Below are 22,221 nucleotides of genomic sequence, written 5' to 3'. Positions count from 1 at the left end.
GCCTGCATCTCGGGAGCCGGCTGCTTTCCCTCTCTTTCCTTCCTACTAGCGTTGAACCACGTTCCTGCGACCTTCTTCCGCTCGTCCTGCGCTGCGGATGCAGCTTGTGTCCGAGGACTCGCGTGGTTTTTGGGGGAAACGACGTCTCGTCGCTGGCCAGGATCTCGCGTTTCTTCCCGCCGCTCGTGCTTCGCGAGACGTAAGTTTTAAACCGAATTATAGAATATTAAAGATACGAATATATTCTTATTCCTTTACATATGTATAATTTTTATTGCCGAATTTATTACCGAATTAATGTAAAACTTTTTGGAAAGAAATCAAGCATTCGGAAAGAAGTTTAGAGAGATTTGACCGCGGCATGAGTTGGAAAACGCTCGATCGGGTCTTGATATTTCTGTTCTATCCCGGAAGCGGCGTTCTATCTATAACTGGCTCAAATAAAAAGGCAACCACGCGCGTGTTTATGATTCCGTGCCATCCTCACCGGCGCTCTAAACGTATCGCGTATTATATTGCCGTGCGCAATATCACGGAAATATACGTGACATTCGCTAAGCCGACGAAAACACGAAATCGCATTACGATGACCCTCGTTTCCGGCAAACGGAGCTTGCTGCGGTCGAGTGTGCGTGTATCTGTGCAACGTCGCTCTTATAAATTCCAGGAATTCCGAACCCGAGCAAGAAACGAGAAACTTTTTATCACAAAAAGTACACATTATCTCGTGCTTTATCGTAACTATTTTAAGATTAATCGAGTCAAAACTTTACTTCACTAAAGAAATTAAAACATCACGGAAAAACTATAAACGTGATAAAATAATTTTTACAAAAATTTATATATTTCCTAAAATGCAATTTCGTACAGTTAAAACCTTAGAAATCTAAAGAACTTGCTTGAAAACGACATGTAATAGCTTACGCTATTACAGCATGTCTTCGCAATTTGAGGCTGCTGAGGTAAATTGTACTCTACGCGACCGGATTAAATGCGCGAATGACGCGAATGTCGTCTCTAACTCGCTCTTGTAAAATCGAGAGAAGCGCCAAGTACAGACGCAATTTGCTGCTAGCTTGAGAATGTCTGACGTAGTCAGAGCAGTGGCCTTTGCATTGGCAAAGGCAGATAGTAAAAGTAAAGACCTGGACGACGCACAAGAGGAAAACTCGCCGCGATGCTGTTGCCGTAAATATTATACAATTCCATCTTTCCTTTTTACTCATGTGAAAATTCGCTAACATTCAAGTGTGAAAATCTCTTACCTAGAAATTTCAACGTTTCTACAAATCAGGAATGTCGATAAAATGCGTATAATTAACATTTATCCATTAAAATATTCTTCTAAAATATATTTAAGAATTGTAAAGAAATTGTAGAGAGAGAGTTAAAATACATTTGGAGTTGTACAAAATTTTGCCCGTTTTTAAAACTTTTTATCATTACTATTATGGGCTTCTAATCTACATTTCGTGAAAAATGTGTGTTTTTACACATAATTTGATGACACACAATGACGAAAAATTATTGCACGACAAACGAGAGTAATCGTCGTGCGAGTCGCAGAGAGAGCAGAGCGCTTCACTTTCCTCGTTCTGGTCGGGGCCAAAAGCGTTTCAGACGTTCCACGAAGCAGCAGCGACGCGAGAGAGCAACCCAAGAGCGGCCCGAAAAACAACGAGTACGCGGTCCGTGCGGTGCGTCATGCGTGAAAACCTACGCGCGCGTCAGCCTGGTGGAACGTGCGTGCTGAGGAAATTTCTTCGGCGACTGCCGACCGACATGGTAATGCATCATTCTGCCCTTTCGAGAAAATCTCACAGGCCAATGGGTAGATCATTATCACATATCTATACATATATATGGTGGCGTGTTTAAATCGTCAAGAGCGTGGCAATTATTATGATTCTCTCATCACGAGGAAACAATTAAAATACATATATAATATTTATGACAAATAAAATGACCGAAAGCTATTCGAATATGCGCACGTATACAAAATTCTATGAGCGTAAAATAACTTAAGTCACGATATTCTGTTCGCGCAATTTGCCGCAATTCGAAGGGGAGAAAGAAACTCGCCTAAAGTTCAAACTTCTTTTGTTTTTCCCACACATGGAAGTGAAGAAATGCATGAGAAGAAATCAATCGTGGCGTCGATCAAGGTTAGCCGCATGGATAATAGGCGTAGCCATCGATCAATGGCGTAGTCGGAGTCGCATCGCGAGTCGACCGTTAGAACTTAAAACGAGATTATATTCGAGAATAAAAGGAAAGAAAAAAGAAAAACACGGCGCGAAGAAAAAAATCTTGGCGAGAATTGTGTTGCATATTTTCGGGAAATTTCATGTCGCCTGAAACTCGACTCGCGATCCGACAATTCGCTACCGTTATAACGACTCTCGTGAGACACCCCATATATCTCTCGCCACGGAGTCGGTGCACATATGGGGTACATATAACCTTGAGGACATAGTTACCTTCTCCGTTGGTGGTAAGCGAGCCGGGAAGTGGCAGAGGCGTGCTGTTTTTGCACCGACGTTGATCCCCTTCGCTGGGCGCAAGATCTGAAAATAAACAGGCAACCCTTGAGAAGCCGCACTACTTTCCTCGCACAAGATTATTCCTTCCTCTCTCAATTCCCGCCGCTCTTTTTTCCACTCTCGCACGTGTTTTGCTCGTTCTTTTACGAATATAAAGAAAGATACAGATACGTAATCATTTGCAATCATTCCGCTTAATGGAAAAATAAAGAGGCGAACAAAAAAATGTGTATCTTGGAATTATAGTGATATGAGCGATTTTGCAGCGTCATTGTAATGCATCGTCGTAGACTGGAGTTTGTTATCGCGAGACGATCGAGCGGATCGATGAGGTTGATTTTCACGCGAAACGGGTGAAAAATCTCGCAATGTGCGTTGCAATGAAATAACCGGTAAACATCGGCAGCGAGATTCCACGTAATTTCATATGACCAGATATCTGTGTCCCCCGCGTGCGTGGCTAATTGACGCAATACCGGTCTCGGATTTCCTCGCTTCATCGAACGGAATAAATACGATCCTCCGCAGGTGCGCGAGGATGCGTTCGCTTCTGAGGCGCGTCGTGTCAACAGTAAAATGACTCGCTATCGCGTTCTATCGACGAATATGCGTAGGCAATGAGAAAAACGAATCGAGTAATTGAATCTCGCGCTCTCTGTTTATTTATTGTGCAAAAAATCATTAATTGTAACTTGCTATTCGATTCAGTTTCTAGTAGCTGACCGTAAAATCCAGCATGGGGATTAACGGCGCTGACCATTCGCAAGGATTTACGGTCGGCCGCGGAGCATAATAATGCAATAATTTCCGCGGGCCAGAAGAGACAGAAACGGCCAAGGTAATCGCCAACTGCGTGATTCATAGTCCTCGCAGAGATTCGAATGTGTCTCCGTCTCTCTCGTGGCGACACAAAAGAGGTGACAGAACCGTCCAAAATAATGATTCGCCCGGGGCGAATAGTTTATTCGCGCACGCCACGACAAAAGTCTCGTATAAGAAGCGGAACGTTCATCTAATTCGCGATGGAACAACTTTAACTCGTCTATTTTTCCTTCTAAACCCAGTGGCCGCATTTTAGCGCTCTCTGACACATCTCACCGTGACTTCTTCCTCGTTCATTCTACGATTTTATTAAACATTGAACTTGTACAAATATTCAATTCATTTTGTTAAAAAATTATATTAAGAATAAAATGTAACAATAATTGAACTGCATTTGCTGACTTAAATGCGATAAACATTAACAGTTAAAAATAAGATATCTTGGCGCAAGATGCTCTTCTAAATATCATTATGCGAATTAAGATGATTATATTATAAAAGACCTTAGGCTCAAACGGAGGATCAGTATGCTAACTCTAATTTTAAGGATAGACCATAGAAGGCCGAGGGTCCATTCACTAAAAGAGAGAATGACGTCAGACGAACAAGTCGAACCAAGAGGCGGTCACATTCCTTTTAGATTCCAGAGCCTCGTTCCCGCAGGAGAAACATTTCCTGCCCAAGAACATTAGAGGAAGCGACGGAGAGTAGAAGCGAAAAAGGATCTCGAAAACAGTCGTCTGTTTTTAGGACGGAATTATCTAAAAGTCCATCCGGCCTTTCTCTCTTTTGTCACCGTCGCTAAGTGAATTTGCGGGAATTCTACTCTTTCTACCTTTCGCCGAATCCTCGTCCTGTTACCCACGTGAGAGGTTGGCTAAATAAATATTTTCTCTAATTATAACGAAACTAGTGTAATATAATATTTGAACGACAAATATCGAATACATTTTCCCATTTCGTATTCAATGAGCGAAAAATCCTCAAAATTTTTTCCACCCTTTTCTCTTGATTATTCTAATTATATTACGAAATTTTCGACAAATGAGAAATCTAGTTTAAATAATTATGTTTCAAATAAGAACTTGCTGGTTTTAAATGACAAAACATTAAATCAAGCCCCGCTTGATTTCTCACAGTTTTTACGATTCGCGGCGATGCAGCGCGGAGCAAACAATCAGAGCGCGCGGACGATCATCGGCGCAAATATTTGTCCGGCCGATAAGGAACAAATTGACACGCGGATCCCGCGGTTTATTATACTCGGCCGCGTCGGCGACCGATATACGACACACCGCATCGACGTGCAAATACGTTTTATTTACAAAGTTACCGAACGCGAGAGCTCGCCGCGCGATTTTGGCACACGCGTCATTCCACAAAGGGAACTGTAAATATAATTCTGCGAATTACGAGTGTCATCGTAAGTGCCGCACGAATCTGCGAGATAGTGTCACCGCCAAGTTTGCAAAAATATATAGATAGCCATGCGGAAGATTCGGCCGGCGGCGCCACCGCATTCACCCGCTCGCCCGCTCGCCCAAGGTGAGCGGATTCGTAAATTATGGTCCTCGTTTTGGGCAGAGAGCCGCGATAGAGATAGAGGGAAAGAGATGCCGCGCGCGACAGTATCTTTCACTCCCCGACGACACGGTGACTGCATTAAGAATCGTTCACATAAGTTTGAATATATCACAATCGTAAATAACAGAATCGTTATCGCTGACTGCGTTTCTAAAAGCTCGATTTCAATTTTTTTACGTAACCTTTTTTTTTACAGGAACGATATTAAGACTTTGAATTGAAAATATTGTAATATCATGAATTCTTATCGCGTTTTGTATATTGTATCGTCGCGTGAATCGTTGTAAGGTTGAATGTCGTGACATTGGAAGCTGATCAACGTCATGCATTATAATGCGACGCACTTGCGCAAGGAGCGTGTTCGCCGAGGGACTGAGGATGCGGGCAAGCTGCATCGAATTAGGATCTCGCGGCGGATCATCAAACGCGGCATCTCGTCGGGCTCCTCCGATCCGGAAATCGGCGTGCCTGCCGCGCTCGGTGCTCCGGGTCTGCTCGCAAACGCTGCCGGTGCGATCGGTACGGCGAAGGAGGCACCGGAATGCGAGAGAGCCACTCCCGCCGATCGCCGGCGGACTCGTGGCGGTCGGTCGAGCGGAGAGACGAGCGGAGACCGAACGGAGGATGAGAGAGAGAAAAAGAGAGGTTTCGTTATACGTAAGTTCCCACCGCACAGGCTGTCGATAGCAGATCTTCTCACGAATTTGCGACCGACTCCTTTACAAAAACAAGTCGATCGCAAATTCCACGATAAATTATAATTTGTTGCACCTTGCAAACTTCAACTTTCAACACTTCATATCCGACGTAAGCTAAATTTTGTTATAAAAATACAAGGCGAGTTTGCGTCAAAGTTTGTTATCGACGACGACGAATGTGGTGGAAGGATGTTCTTTAAAAAGAAAGAAATATCAAACGCGCGGAAGGAGGCAGAAGAAGACGGGATAAACGAGGAAGAGAAGCAGAAAGAAGAAGCTGAGGAGTCAGCAGCGGAGGAGGGAGGAGGGGGGGGAGGGGCAGAAATGCGTGCGTCGAGTTTGCTCTTTCGAGCAAAGTGGGCGAGATGGTGAAAGACGGAAAGAGAGGGAAAAAAGAGATCGGGCAGGAGCGGTCGGACAGCGAGGGAGACAGAAGAAGAGAGACGAAGAGAGACGAAGTGACAGTGAGAGAAGGACGGAAGGAAGGAGAGAAGGGATGTATTCAAGGACGCCGATGCGGGTAGGCAAGCGTAAAAGCCAGGCGACAGGCGCCCGCCGTGCACAGGGCCTCATGTTACTGCTACACGTCAGCCCCTTCTCTTCAGCCGGCGCTAAGGGACCCTATAACGTGCCCTTAACCTTTCACGGACCAGCGCGACGTATCGGAGCCTTCGCGCTCCTTCAAGGCTGTGTACAAAAGTTCCGAGCGGTCGCGCGAAACCTCCATCAGCGGCGAACCTTGCGCCGAGAAAAGAAAGAAGCGTCGTAAAGCTCGGGGTACTCCTCTAATCTCGTGATCTCGATGTTTCTCCCTTTCACAATGACTTGTTCTCTCGGTAAAATGACAAAGGCGGAGCACATTTTAAAACCGGTTACATCCACTACCGCGTGTATTCTTTACCGCGACAGGTGGGCCGTTAACAAGTTTGTTCAGCCGCGTTTTCTACACATTTTTGCAGCTTTTGCGTTACTTTCCTTCCTACGAAAGCAAATACTTGTGTTATTTTTTTACACTGAAGATAAGGTATTGGAATTGAAGAGAGAGGAGCTACGAATGCGACGCAAACACGCTCACCGCGGCAAAAGTCAGATCCGATCTAAGGGACGAATCGTGGGGAGCGGAAATTAAAAACGCAAGCCATGTAATGCGTAATACGCGGTCACATTTGTCCTCGCGCGTTTGAAAGGGACTGCTGTGGCACGTTGTCCTTCGTCGTATTCGTTGAAATTTGCGCAACTGCGCCGGTGGGACTCCGTATGACACGCAGCAAGTAGCACGTGCGGAAATCAAGTAACTCCACCGTAAGAATTCGCAATAATAAGAGTATCACATCGTTGATGTAAAGCTATCGTAACTATTGTAATTGTAAGAAAAACGTTGGATATATACCAAAGTTATTATTACAACAATGCGAAATAATATTGTACCAGTGAAAAATATTCTTCACAAAAAATATATAGCAAAAATAATTTTTATTTAATCTCTAATTTACTGCAATAAATCCAACTTTGAGACTGATCTTTCTTTCAAATCAAGATAACTTTCTTGTTTATTTATAACTTTATATTGATTGTGTGATGTATTCAGGTTAGACACGAAAAAATCAAAGAAAGTTTCATCGATTTAGCATAAAATTTATGAGAGCTATTTACGAGAGCTCTTCAGACATTTGCATAATTTCTAATTAAATAAGAAATATATAATATTACGATAAAATATATAAAATCACACGATTGAAAGAGAGCGAGATTATGCGAACCCTCGGTATACGTGTCCGGAAAAACGCGGAGGTGATAGGTCGACGATTACCGCCGTGTTCTTTTTGTCAGTCAACCCCTTTATTTTCCTCCCACGAGCTCGCGCGCATTCTGTGGAATTTTCCCGCAAATCATCGGGGGTTCGGTTGAGCCGCGCCGTTTTACGCTACGAGCATCGCGTCGCGCAGCAACAAGTGGCGGACTTTTATCCACCGTCGCCGAGAGCGCGCTTCGGCGCGGTGGCCCAGTTTCCGCGACGGGGCATAAATTCGCGCGTCGTCGCCCGAAAGACAGATTTACGGCGGGTCTCCTTCTTCCGAGAAGAAACGGCTGCGTTTCCTCCCACGCCCGTCGCTGGCAAGAAACGTACAATCCGGGGAAGCGTTTTCGATTCCGTCGTGTGTGTGTGTGTGCGCGCGCGCGCGTAAAGTGGAGCTGACATTATTAAGTCATGAATTATTCACGATTAACGAATGGTAACGTTAACTACGCGATTGTCATGCTACGTATAATGGTGAGCTGGAAAGACTGACACGATGAATTGTAACTGCGACACGATAATATTAACGCAACTATAAATTTATCGGAAATAAAAAGAAGTTACTAGCTTGACAAAATTCTAAACAAAAAAAAAATAGTGAGATGCATAAATCTTTATTTTATATGAAATTCCTAAGTTAATCTTTGGTGGAGCTTCGATTATGTTGTTTAGATTCAAGTGCGTTAATCTCAATCGAGACGACGACTGTATTTATAACGCGCCCTGCAGATTTAATAATACCTTCGAGAGCATTGGACCTGTGGCAGGATTCTCCTTTATATAAATGCGAGTTGCTCGCGGTATGTATGGGCACAACACACGGTCCTCTCTATCGATAGGAGATATTGACCTCAGGCAAAACACAGCACGCGTCCAGCAGTATTTGCTGCTATAAAGTGCGTCTACTAGAATCTATAGCCAGACACACAAACACACACACACACACGCACACACATCATCGCGACTACGCGGTGCTCCTAGCTGCAGGCGCTTTTATTTCGTCATATCGAGCTTGGCACGCACGCCAACGTCGAGCAAATAGAAATGTTTACTGTCAACTACTTTTGATAAAAAAAATACATCTGAATAATAAATGATATTATTATTATTGACATCGATTCTTTATCTGCGATATCTGCAAGACAATATTTACGACACGGCGTTTGCGACAACACTGACTTTACTTGATTACACGCCCAGTATTTTTCAAGAAGATACCGATGAATGAAAGAGGTCGCGAGGGCTCAACACGTCTATTTGCGTAATTGCGCAACCGCCGAGAGATTTCTCGGTAAATGAAAGGCGGCTAAAGGCGAATCTATCGATGTGTTGTGTACTTTCGTGCGCTCGCATCGATCTCGAGAGAACCAGTTTAGGATCGGGGTGCGGAAGGAGAAAAGAAAGAAGCGCGCAGAAGGCGGTAGTCAAAATCAGACGAGGAAAGAGGCGATGCGGGAAGAAGCAAGAGGAAGATGCAGTCAACAGAAAATCTCTCCCGGTATCTTTCCGCGACTCATCAAGTGATTTTTTACGTTTATTAGCTCTTTGATTCCATGATGCATGCATGACGCAGTTCTCTGCGTTTGTTAAAATTCACTTAGAAGATATATCGAAAATATAACTGCAAGAGGGGCTTTTCTTTAATTTTAACTTATTGTTAAATCATGTGTGTTTTTTGTCAATTTTTGTGAATTAATAAAATGAAGTAAATCACAACATCACAGTGAATTCAAACGTTGATTACATCTACTAATAAAGTAATATCGTTAAATGTTAATATCGATGTCTCGCATTTTCGCGATGCATGCAGTGAGATCGATCAGCGTCCACCTGATGGATTGGTTAGCGGATATATTGATCAACCGCTGAAATGTCGATACTATGAAACTTATCGGCGTATTGCAATCAATAAGATCGGCTTACAGCACAAATAATTACGCACATATAATTAATCATAGAAAACTGAGTAAGTACACGTTATGTTGATTTTTTATTTAGTTATCCAAACTTTATTTCCCTTTATATTTAATATAGAAAAATAGAAAAATGTATTTATATTTCTTGCAAATTTTCGCAAAAACTCTTAGTTTTATTCGCGAAATATTGCGCCGCGACAGATTGAAAATCCTCGACGTGTGTGTCTAGAATTCTATTGCAAACATATGAATGCCACGCATCTGTTCTTACTCAGCTTGGTCTAATAAAATCGATTTTATTCGCGACGGAAGAATCCATTTATCATTCCAGAAATTCTCGTTATTACAGTTATGAAAAGTGTGAGCAGATTACAATGTCATATATTTATACCATCACATAATTCCTATTTTTCTGCCTTCTACGCCAATAAAGAGCTCGTGATGCACACAAAAAATAATCGACATTTTGCAATTGCACTTGTTGATCTTGTTTACAGATCTTATTCGCGCACAACGCACGAACGTCTTAATATATATACTAGTATACTTAATAGCGCACTAATTAGATCCCTGAGCAACCACGTCGAAACGTAGCTTCGCTTCACAAATCGAAGAATCTAAATGAATAAAAATAATGTGTTAAAAAGAGAAGTGATTCGGAGAAATAATTCAATGCGTGGCTCTTTCATCCGGCAGATTTCTAAATTCGTAGTTTTAAATCTTCTTAAGTATCGATTTAATCTTGACCGCGAGCAAAGATGAAACGAGAGATTTCACCGCCGCGAAACTCCGGAAAGATAGAAACGGTGTCACTCGTATTCGTCCCGGATTATCCCTAACCTTGCTTTGGGCTAGGTCGTGAGACACGACACGCGCGCTGGGAGAGAGAGGAGTCTCGCTGCTTGTACGGTAAACGTTTGCAAGCAATAAACATGAGTTATCGCCGGCATGGTTGGACGAAGACAACACGCACGCGCGCGCGCACACACACATGACGCATACATGCATCCACATTCACTCGCAAAACACTTCTGATTACGGTACGAAAGACAAAGACACTCACCTTCAGCTCTCAGTCTGTCGGCGATAAGGCAATATGGGGGTGGCGGCGACTCTGAAATCAAAAGAAATAATTGTTGTATCGTCATGCAACTCAATATTCAGGATGAATGAAAATGCTGGCGTTATATAATCAATACGGTTAAATATCATAAAAAGTAGAGGCTTCTTTTTATTTGAATATTTGCATATTTTGGCAGTATATATCGGAGACGAAGAGATTCGGACTCGATGCCTTCAGAGGCATGGGCCGCCTGCCTTTCGATTAAATACATCGGATTAATAACATCGGCGTCGAGCGATGCGAAATATCGCGACGAACGGCGGGGCGCCGTTAGAGAAGTCCAGGTCCAAAAGCGGCGGAATCTATTATTGGCGTGCAGCGCCGGCGAAACCGGTATGTCGTTTTTAATCCTTTTACGTATCGCTCTGAAAGTATAGAGGACAAACCGCGACGCGAATATCTCAAGCGTCAAGGTAATCTGACGCTCCCTGTGTCTAAGAAAACGAAACTCCGCCGCCTCCAACGCTCGCGACACATGGTCGAGCACATATGCGCAGGTAATTACGTCTCTGAGGAATTCTCGCCGCGATCAAAGGAAAGCTCCATTTCTTAACAATATTTCTTTACAAATGTTTTTACGGTGTTTTTTGTGATTTAAATGCTGAACCGTATTTTATTGTAAATGTATTTCGGCAAAAAATGGGATCGCTCGTTTTTATCGATCATCTCATTCGTTTGAATCAAAATTTACGTCACACGACAACAATAATAATATTATATAATCCGAAATTGATATCGCAGATTATTATCAGAGATCAGCATCGCTGATTTCGATAGTCGAAAATCATGCAAATCTTCCAGTCGGGTTTTGAAGGAAAGCACAGATTTCTCGACTACTGATGAGAGAATGCTTTGAAGAAATCGCACCGAAATTCCTAGATTCCGTGCGGCGTCGACGCGTAATGGCCGCCTGTCGCGCCTACACGTGGATCCTCTCTCGCGACTTGTTTCTCTCTCTTTCTCTCGATCGGTTCGATCCCTCTCCAGAGTCGGCCGGCCGTCGTGTCGTCGCCGAGCTTTAATAAAGCCAGCGCGGATGAACATGAAATTAGATTCACTCATCGACGTGATCTCAAACTTTGAGCCCGAGTTGGCACGACGTGAATAACAAGATGCGAGCGCGATTTAAACGGCGATATTTCAACCCCCAATTAAGACACTTATAATAAACGCGTGGCGCTCCCGCAACACGTTACGTAACACGCGCCGCCGAGTGTCTTTTCCAAGCGAGACGCGCCTATTTCTAGGCCTGTTTGTCCGATTGTCAGCCGCGAGAGATAAATGTTATTACATTTATCGAACTAGCCGTCCCGCGTTGCGTATCAATCTCAAAGCGGAATTTCCGCGTACGGACGACATCTAAGAACTAAGAATATTTTCCGCTTTCATCTTTCTCTCAGAATAAAAAAAAAAAAAAAAATGATTGCACGTTTATTCGCGAACGAGTCCTGATAAATCGCATCTCGCATGAAAAGTACATAGTAGTCGCTTCCTCGCACTTTCAGACATGAATGAACGCACACGTCGTAGAGTAGAGAAGGCGGAGAAAGTCACGATGATAAAAACCTGCGCCGCGACGGTTTGCGTAACGACGACACAGCCGCCGCCGCCGCCACTGCCGCCGGCTGGCCGATGATAATCGATTCGCCGACGTGAATTATTAACCGGCCGTCCCGCGGCAATGTTCGAACGCCGGACGCCGAATGCAAAAACAGATAAAGACGGCGGATTTGTGTCGCGGCGTTACGAAAACAAGGCGCCACCGCGGGAGCGATTTACGCACGATAAAACGCCGCGGTCGGTCGGCGGCGATCCGATACGAAATTAGCGTACGCTATCGACGATCGCTGACAATGGTCGCGTCCGGTGTCTGTTTGCGAACCAGCGAGGTTGCGCGTAAATTGAGCCGCCGGGAAAAATAGTCGAGTTTAACCTCCGTCGCGATTATTGGTCATCATGCGTCATTGCATATATTGAACATGCGCGTTATTTCAAGCAACGTGAGCTAAATAACATGCATAATAAAGCACTAAAATAAATGTGGCTTGAATAAAAAATGTATGTGATACATTTAGAAATATGTAAAAAATATGTTTTTATGACAAAGCGACTTCCATGTATATTTTACGCACGGCGCGATTATCAGGAACCGTTTTACATATGTATGTATATAATTTCTCAAATTAAACTGTCAAGCTTCTTTTAAAGATTTATTTCGGTTAAATAGTAAAACAGTTATTTGTTTATTTGTTTTGCAATTCTTTACTCGTCTGCGAAACGTCAAACATTTCAATGGTGATTTATATACGATACGCAAAATAAATCTCGCGAATGTAAACACGTGGGTAGGCGCGCAAAACATCGTTTCAATGCGTGATCAGTCTTTGTTTTGAACTCTAATTTAAGTGTCCACGGAATTTGCACCGATGCGCAGCGAATTTAAATTCCTAGGAAACCTATTCCCGATCCGACAAAACCGCTAACGCGAGCGTCCCCGAGACTGAGAATATAATAACACACCGGTACTAGCCAAAATTTTCGACGCCTTCGCTGCCCCCAATTTCGACGAACCTCAAAAATTTGAACGATGGAAGGTCAGTAATATTAGTGGATGTATTTATACTAGCTGCCTCGAAATCTTTATAATGATAGAGCAAAGTAATAGGAGACCAATTTTGAGATAATTTTTTGTTTTCAAAAATCAAAGTCTAATTATAGCTATTCAATAAAAATTAAATTTTAATTTTAGAACAAATTTGTATGATATATACAATATTTCTCTTATCAAAGTTTAAAACAATCATTTATTTGTAAAAATTTGTAAATATGATTATAGAGTTGTTTGAAGATTAAATTCTAATAAACAAAGATTATTTTTATATTTTATTCTTTATCCAATTCCAAGGGTATCTTAATAGGTTAAATTGAAGTGCTCAAGATTTCATAGTAGCGTCAGAAATTCGTTTTTTTTTTCTTCTTTATCAAACGGTCGATATGAAGGCGAAGGGCTGAAAAATGTTCTATTTTAACGCAACCATCCGTTTCACCGATACGACGACATTTGGTTGGTGCGACTCTTCGAGCACAGATCGCACGATGCGAGGTCAGGAGAGCTGTTTCGAGTCAAAGTGCCTGCTTGCCTGCTTTCGTAGGATTCGACTCAGTTCGGTCAGCTCCTCGGCTAATGCCGGCTGGCCTCGACAATTAGCTGGCGCCAGCAATGACACGCAGCGGCGCCGGGTTGCGGCCCCTTCTCCCTTCGCGGCCGCCGTGCATCCCACCTCGTGCTCCTCCCCGCGTGATCTCGCGACGGTCCCGCCAGGCCGGACGGTATCTCCGCACGCCGATCCCCTCGCCGTCGCTGTCCTTCCCTAACCGCACATGCTCGACGGCGCCCCGTTCTCAGTCTGCCACCCGCTCCCGCCCGCCGCCTCGCTCTTTCTCCGTTCGTTCGTCCGTCCGTCGCGTCCCATCGTTCTTTCTCTCTCTTTCTCTTTCTCCTTCTGCCTCTCACACACAGTCGCCGCCTCGCCGGTCGACCAACCCTTCCCACTCTCGCGTCATCGTCTTTCCGCCAGCCGCGACTGACTCGCCCAATGTACGTTTTATTTTTAGACTCATTTCCTTCTGGCTATAACTTTGATTGTATGATTATTGACGAGCACTCTTTCTCGTCGTCCATACAGCCCTAGGTTCGCTTTTTTTTTTTCGCGTTTTCTTCTCTCTCAACGTTACTCCGCGTAAGTCTTTTTTTTCCTCCGCATCGGTCTTCCTTCAGCACGCAGTCGAAGTATATCCGCACGCCGACGCGTCTATTTCGTCGTGCACGATACCCCGCGCTCTCTCGCTCGCTTTCTCCCGCTTCTCTTTACCCAAATGCGTCGGCTTCCTCGGGCGTGTATATGTGGCGCGACCGCGCGCTATTATTAGGCGTGGAAACCTCAGCGTGGAATTCGAAGGATCTTGTTTTCCACGGGCGTCGTGCGCCGTATTAATTACGAAACACACCCGTCGCAGGCGCGATTTTATCTCGCACCTTCGCGATCTTTTTCTCCGGAGGTGGATCGGTCGCGCCTATTTGATACGATTTTCCAGCAATAAACGCTCGATATTATCGATAAATCGTGCCCGCGGTGCGTTCGACTGTAACGAGTCGACGTCATCGTGATTAGGCCACCGGCGCCGGTGGGCACTTGGCCGCGCACGGTTGTGTTACGAGCGTCGCGCTCACGTAGAAAGCCGTATTTTTCTTACTCAGCAATTATGTGAAATGTCGTCTTTAACCTTTCAAACGACTGGTGTGTGTCGGCGCACATACTTGATCACGATTCTATAACTTTGTCGTGAAACTTTAAGTGTGCGGCACGGGATGTGTTCGCAGCGGGTTCCTATAGGTTTCTACTCGCCGCAAAGCCGATTTATTACAACTGTGAAAAGAAGAGCTCTACAATCCGTTATAGAAACAAGTGTCGTAGCGCGCGAGACGACAGTGTAATTAGCCAGCATTATTTGTAGGCTCGATTAAGGAGATTTACGAATATGGAACTCTTACACGAGAAATGATAAATATTTGTCCGATGCGTGTTCTCGCTATCGGCCAATGTTTGTAATTCCATACTTATCTAAGGGAGCTAAACTTATCAGATACTTGTTAAATAAAGTTTTCTATTTTTAATCCGGCTTAGATATATCGTGACGCCTAAAAACTCTATGTACATATGATGTTTGAGCAGTTCAATAAATAAAAATTCACTAAAAATAATTGATTTCGTTAGTATTCGATATAATCTCCAAAAAAAGTTAAATATAACTTCAAATCATCGAACAAATATTGGGACATGGCTTGTAAGTTCTTTGAGATAATTGGAAAATATATCATTTATGAGTGTAATTTATACATTTTTAATGTTTGAGAGAAATGCCTTCTTTGAAATTTCTTTTAAATTATGTAACATATTATTTCGAGCGAGCACGTTTCGAGATAATATATTCTTCATTTCGATCGCGCCGTGCAACGCGCGCGTGGCGATGTTAAAACACCGCGTGCCACGGTTCGCACGATCGAATTTGCTCGGCTTGGACTTCGTGGCGGCAACAACGGGTTAAATGATCGTTGGGGTTACGTAAAGGCGCGTTTTGCTGGCGCCTGCTCGTTCGCTTCCTCTCTCGCTCTCTCCTACTTTATAGTACACGACGCTTTTTTGCGGTCGAAATCACGTCGCCGGACGCGGATCCGGGACACGGTGCCGCGAGACTCATAAATTCGACGTTTTCTTTAAACCGACAAATACTATGAATACAACGTAAACGGTAGAGTTATGTGTCACTGCCGGACGCAGTTATTAGACATACGAAGAAACGTCGTTTTGAAAAGCCTCTTCAAAGCAACTTAAAAGAAACTTCAAAGAAATTTCGACACATTCGAGTTCATTTTCACGTATCCGTCGTTATCTTGCGTAATGCACGATCAAATAATGAAAATGGTAAATTACTTCAAATTTCATTAAAATTACAAATATTTTCTTCAAGTTAAAATTTCCATTTGCAATGCTTATTCTCGTCGTTAAAATTCTATTAAAATACATGAAGGTGCTTGAAAAAAAAAAAAAAAAAAAAATTTAACGGCGGCTCATTATTAGTTCTAACTCTTTCACCTGATGTTAAACAGCTGGCTAAATGGATATCTTCCTTTTTAGACATATTCAATCGGTTCCTTTGTGCCGTAAGAGATTCTCGTAGCTACACTCAGATTATGACAAATTTAGATTCTAAGGAAGAATAGAGATACAATCGGAAAACCAATCCGCAAAATAAATATTCGTTGGTGGCCGCCTTTTCAAATTGCTGGGCGGATATATCTGGAGTGAATCTGAGAGTTGTAAAAAGGCATTCGAAAAGGTACAAGACCTGTTGTTGGCTTTGAGAGTCTATACCTATTATATATGCCTTCGTTCGAAAAAGAGACCTACCACTGTGTTATTTTCACCGTGTCGAATGTGTTTCGACATTTCGAACTCTGATATATTATCCTTCATTAACTTCAACTAAATTAAATATAATCCCATACTCTAAATGTACCAAAGCGGATATATTATCGTTAAACGTTTCATACTGTAAAAATCCGCATTAATTTTGCGAAACTTTACGCCGTAATTATGACAATATTTTTCACGCAAATAAATACATATGTTGTTTACATCTTTTCCTACCGATAGAAATCATCAATACTGACATCGAAATTTTTTTCGGGAATATACATTTGTTTATGTTTTTTTCTACACTTCTTTGCATTTCGACCACAAACAGGTGGACTTGGTTACATTAGCCCCAACTGCTTGTTAGCATCGGGCGGTGCGCACAGGTGACGATTAACGTTCGGTTTACAGGCTACTACCGTTACCAGCCAGCTGTACATTACGATATTAAATTATTCCGCTGTCTAGACGCGGGTGTCAACGTCTAGACACGTTCGATACGGTAGCGTGTCTCCGAAAAGAATCTATCTACCTCGAAGTGACCTGATTCTTTATATACTTTAAACGAATACAAATTCACGTTTAATTATGAAGTAGCTTGCGAGGAAAGCATTCTTACGTTGAGATTTTATTAATTTTCGTTTTATAGGAAGATATGTTACCAAATATAATAAATTTTACTCCAATCAAATTATTTCAAGTACAAAAATGTTTAAAATAATGCATAATTTAATTGCAACGTCATTTAAATTCGCTTTAAATATTATAAATATTTCAAATTCGATTGAGCAACGAATCGTGAATTTTGATGTACGATATTTGGTGCGAGTCAGCGGTTGTTACATAATCCGACTCGCAGTCGGTCTTTTCAGTTTGTTTTCTTCGATACTAATAATAAAATTGTGAAGGAAACGAAAAAGATGTTCACTCACCGGGTTTGCAGAGCCGGCTCCAGTGGTAAGGGTTGCAGCATATGTATACGGGATCTTTAGCGGAATGGCAAACAGGAAGTCTCTTGAGCTCCGAGGAGTGCATGAGATCCGGCCACCGCCAGATCTGACAGCAGAGTAGATGCGGATCGCTCGGCGCGCTGCCGACGCTTCCCGGCTTACCGCAGCATCTGTCCGACGGCGATCTCATCGGCGACGACGAGTCCTCCGACGCGGAGCAGCTCTCCTGCTCGTCCTCGACGGAGGACGAGCGGTGGTGCCTGCCGGAGCGGTGGTGACGATAGTGACGATAGCGGCGCTGATGAAAGTGACGAGGATGATGACGTTGCGGTCTGCCGTTGTTGCCGAGGTATTGCTGCTGCTGCGGATCGTACGGGTGATCCTCGGCCAGCCGCTGCTGGCGCGGCACGAGGACGCACGGGCCGAGAACGGCGCCGTAGCTCTCGACGGCGGTCAGCAGCATCTCCAGCTGATTCTCCTTGAGCGACTTGAGGAGCTCTTTGCACCTCAGCAGTCGGCCGGGATCGCGCTCGTCGTCATCCTGGCTCGCGTCGCCACCGCAACAGCCCTGGTGCAGCCTGCTGGACGTCGTCGTGCTGCGTCCCCCGTAAACCACCGCGCCACTTCCTCCCACCCCCGCGCCGCCGCTTCCCGATAACGTTGTCGCTCGCGTCGCTCTCCTGCTCACTTGTTGTCGGTCCGTCGTCGTCGTCGTCGCGTTGTTATGATTATTACTGCTCGTGTTGCTATCGTAGCCGCCGGCGCCGCTCGCGTTGCGATGAAACGTACGTGACGATGAATCCTCTTGAGCTTCACACTCGGTTTCATGCTCCCCACGGACCTTGGCCTTTAGCAGACGTCTAGTGAGCACCGTCCGTTTGCTCCAGAACATCAACATGAAACAGGATTTGCGGTACGCGCATTTGGTGGCCAGTCCTTTTCAACGTAGCCGCCGTAGGAAAAACGAAAGGAGGGAGAGGGCAGAGCCGGACCATGCACGTGGTCGGTCGGAGACGCGTTCGTGTCGGGGTCGCGACGGGCGCGCGCGCGACCTCCTTCCCTCGGCACTCTCCTCTCTCCACAAAATCCCTTCTTCCTCTTCTTCTTTTTTCTCTTTCTCTTCTTCCTCTTGCCGACAAACACCGAATATGCACTGTCAACCGAAAACACTTCTCCGTGCACACGCGAAATCACGGATGGCGGAAAGCACACACACACACCAGCACAGCAGTCGCGCCACACGCGCAAGCGTGTATATTTATTTATGCCCGCGTGCACGCGTATCTCGCGCGCACTTTGGATCACGATCCCGAAATAGTGTGACAGTCCAACGCGCGGCGAAGCTCCGTTTCGCAAACTCTCTCTCTCTCTCTCTCTTGTTTCCTCTCCGGTTTGTTCTCTCTCCGACCGGCTAGGCGAAAGCAAACCGGTGATATTTCCGACTTGCAAGGAGCGCCGATGGCAAGAACGGTTCACCTTCGGATAAGTCTTTCGACAGTGTAAACGAGCTCGTCGGCTCCAGCTCCACCAGTGACTGACCTTGAACTCTCATTTACCTCTAGTCGTTTCGGCCGCTCCTCTTCTTCCAAATTTCAGTCTCGGAGTTGTCGCGACCAAGTGTCTTCTCCGTTCTCTTTGTGTCCAGATTATTATCGTCTACGAACACCTCTCGGAAGTAAGCAATCCGCACGACGGCCGTGTGCGCGAGTCACTGTTAGCATCGCGGACAGGCGAATTCGCCAGTCGACGACGACGTTTGCGACGCACCACGCGCGCGAAAACACACTCGGGTGCGACAACGGTCACCGTCGAGGTTACCGACAAACGCGCACACTGCTACTGGATATATCGTTGCACACTTCTTATCCGTTTACACACGTAGACGGCAGACAGAGAGTGGAGTGAGAAAGAAGAGCCAGCGCGACGAGGAGGAGAAGGCGAGGGGGTGAGCGGGGTGAGCACGAAACGAATCGGTCGGCGCACGCACGACACCCGGCCTTTACTTTCCTCGGTCGTCGCGTATCGAGGGCGACGCGGTGCCTTAACCTCGCGACCCGGCACACCGACGGAGACGCGCACACAGAGACGCGGCACGTGTGCGCGTTTATATATACAATGTACGTATGCACGTATGACAATGCGCGGTGTACACACACCGGCGACGTCGCGTCGCGAAAATCTTTCCCGCGGCGCCGCCGCTGATCCGCTTCAGGAGGAATTCGCCGCGACTCTCGCCAGCTGCCGACGCGGCGGCGACAACAATAAGCGCAACGACGACGATGACGTTGTTCTTGCCGAATGGCAGTGGTAATAGTCCGATCTCGATGATACTCGCGGCAGAAGAACGCGATAACGTCGCTCCCAACGATCCGGCGTTCGTGCCGTCGCCAATACCGGCACCACCGCACCGGCGGTACCGTGTAGCGACGATGACGGTGACAACGACGACGACGGCGACCGCTGCCACCTCCACCACCACCGCCGCCGCGGCGACACTCTAACAACCTCAAACTCGCGATCGTCGCTCCGTCGATCACTCCCCGTCATCCGTACGCGCGTATCACCGAGTGACATTTTCCGCTCGCATCGTCCGTCCTTCTCTCTCTCTTCTGCTTCTTCTATCTCTTCACGTTTCTTCACGCACGCACACACACACGCCGCGTACGCGCGCACACCGCGTTTCTCCGTCTTTCACCGTGACACGACGCCGGGACGACGATCCCTCACATCCATCGCCGTCGCTCGCCGGCCGCTCCGCTGCTACTGTTGCTCCTACGCGAGAACTCGTTCGAACCGACCAAACGCGAGGACGCGCGCACTGTCACATTCTCGAAATCGCTGGCGCCCGCGGGATGGAGAGAGCGCGAGCGACACGCTGGGGCGGCGAGGTGAGCGCGATCGAGAGAATGCGACGGGGAGTGGGGGAGAGACCGGCGCACACGTACGTAATGCGACGGGATCGGACGTATAACTCGATGAGGGCGAGTGAGGTCGAACGTACGCGCCAGAGAGAGCGGCCACTTCTCTCACGCGGTTGCTGCTGCTCCTCGCGACGAAACGATGCTTTTTTTTTCCGACGAGACGAACGAGATCGCCCGTCTGCTTGATCGCCGTTTCCTCGAGCGAGCTCCTCTTCCACCGTATAACTCGAGCGTGTTCGTTCCTTCTGCACCACCTTCTTTTATTGCTCGCGCGCACCGAATACCTACAACCACCGTCGACAAACGGGACGAACTGTTGCGCACGACAGAGAGCTGCGGCGCCAACTACTCCGACTTGACTACGCTCGGCAATGCGACTGGCACACCGCACGAGGTTTCTCTGTCACGAGCGCCTCGCACTGACTTCCACCACCACCGCCGCCGCCGCCCGTCGTCGTCACCCTCTCTTCTCGCCCCACTGTCACCGATCTTCCCTTCCCTCGGCGTCTCACCGCCTAGACGACTCGTCTCGTCCCGTCGTCCGTCTTGTCCCACCAGCGCGCCGATACACCGACCACAGCATACTAAACACATAAGAGAGAGAGAGACTGTCAAACATGGCCGTGCCAGCGGCAGCGCCACGATCGCCAGGCAGCGGCGCCGGGAGATTCGGCGTGCCGCTTCTTTTAGCGCGGCGCCTCGTAGGAATCGTGGCACGTAGGTACCGCAAAACCTCGCGGACCTCGTCACCCGAATTTCAATCGAAGCTTTTACGGCGTTATGCAAATGTATGAATCATCGTGATGTCAGGATTAAAAGATCCCGAAAGATTCTAAATATGTAAATAACTTTGTAGCTATTTATTTATCTGCTTTTAAAATGTTGCTATCCCCGAAGCAGACTAGATTGCATCATGTTTATACATGCAAACGCGCGTTCTCTGTAAAAAGTGAAAATATTCTTTTTCCTTTGTCGACAAAAGGGCGAGTGGGTTGGGACTATTGTAGACGAATGGACAGATAAACCGTAGAGACCGGAGCCGAAGCAGACTGACGCCAGTATCTCCGTGAGTGCTCTACCTTCTTCGAACATCGTTCAACATTCCAGGACAAATTTCACGAAAGTGCGGCGGACGTCAAAGAAACATCGGTTACTATCGGTGTACATGTCGGTTAATATGGGAAATATCGTATGACAAAAGAAACGGCGGTGAAATTACTGCAGCGTCATGCGGCTACGAATCTTTGGAAAATATGCGTCGCTCTGCTTTTCGGATTATATGACAAATTACTTTCTGAAGCACACCGGAAATAACAGTAGGTGCTGCTGTATATAAATTCTATAGAAATATTTCTATAGATATTTCAAATGTGTTAGTTTTCATCTTGGAAAATAAGAAAAATGTCAATTGTTCTCTTAAATTCCTTAATATTTGCAAAATTCTAAGATCGACATGTAATTTACAATAAAAAATTATACGTTTATTTTTAAATACGAAAAATCTTCAAAATACGCAACTGCGTAAAGATTTATTATAATTATTTTTATTTAAATCCAAAATTAGTTATCTAATTGTAAGATTTAATAACTTTCATAGAGTTGGCAATCGTTTTGAAATATGGAAATTGGAAAAATTTCAGCTCGCGCGCGCGTGGAATCAGAATCGCGCCGTTTACTGGCCGTCGGCTCGCGAAATACGCCGTATGCGCACGGCGTAAGTCGCCTAATAGTGCGTAAATCATGCAATTTATGTTAACCGAAAGAGAAATGCCGTGGCGCGTTTAATTTGGATCGCCGTGCCGGCCGGCACGGGGGCAGGTATACAGGAACGCGGCCGACCGATCGGCCAAAACGCTAAAAAAGGATTGCGAATGGCATACCATCGCGCGGG

General features: G+C 45.6%; 1 protein-coding gene across 2 annotated transcripts in view; it reads right to left on the bottom strand.

Moving 5' to 3' along the window:
* Positions 1 to 22,221, bottom strand: part of Dad (Daughters against dpp) — a 55,496-nt gene that overhangs the window by 26,072 nt on the left and 7,203 nt on the right. Inside the window, exons 3-5 of one of the 2 annotated variants that reach the window (XM_012368260.2) lie at positions 17,392 to 20,914; positions 10,425 to 10,475; positions 2,481 to 2,567 (exon numbers count right to left, since the gene is read on the bottom strand). In XM_012368260.2, the coding sequence (XP_012223683.1) occupies positions 2,481 to 2,567; positions 10,425 to 10,475; positions 17,392 to 18,307 (1,054 nt within the window). In that variant the 5' untranslated portion in view covers positions 18,308 to 20,914. The remainder of the gene's footprint in view (positions 1 to 2,480; positions 2,568 to 10,424; positions 10,476 to 17,391; positions 20,915 to 22,221) is intronic. The other variant, XM_067358292.1, reaches the window with a different exon arrangement.

This window comes from Linepithema humile, chromosome 6 (assembly GCF_040581485.1).
Source record: "Linepithema humile isolate Giens D197 chromosome 6, Lhum_UNIL_v1.0, whole genome shotgun sequence".
In the NCBI taxonomy this organism is placed as follows: domain Eukaryota; kingdom Metazoa; phylum Arthropoda; class Insecta; order Hymenoptera; family Formicidae; genus Linepithema; species Linepithema humile.
This window is presented reverse-complemented; position numbering and strand designations above follow the sequence as displayed.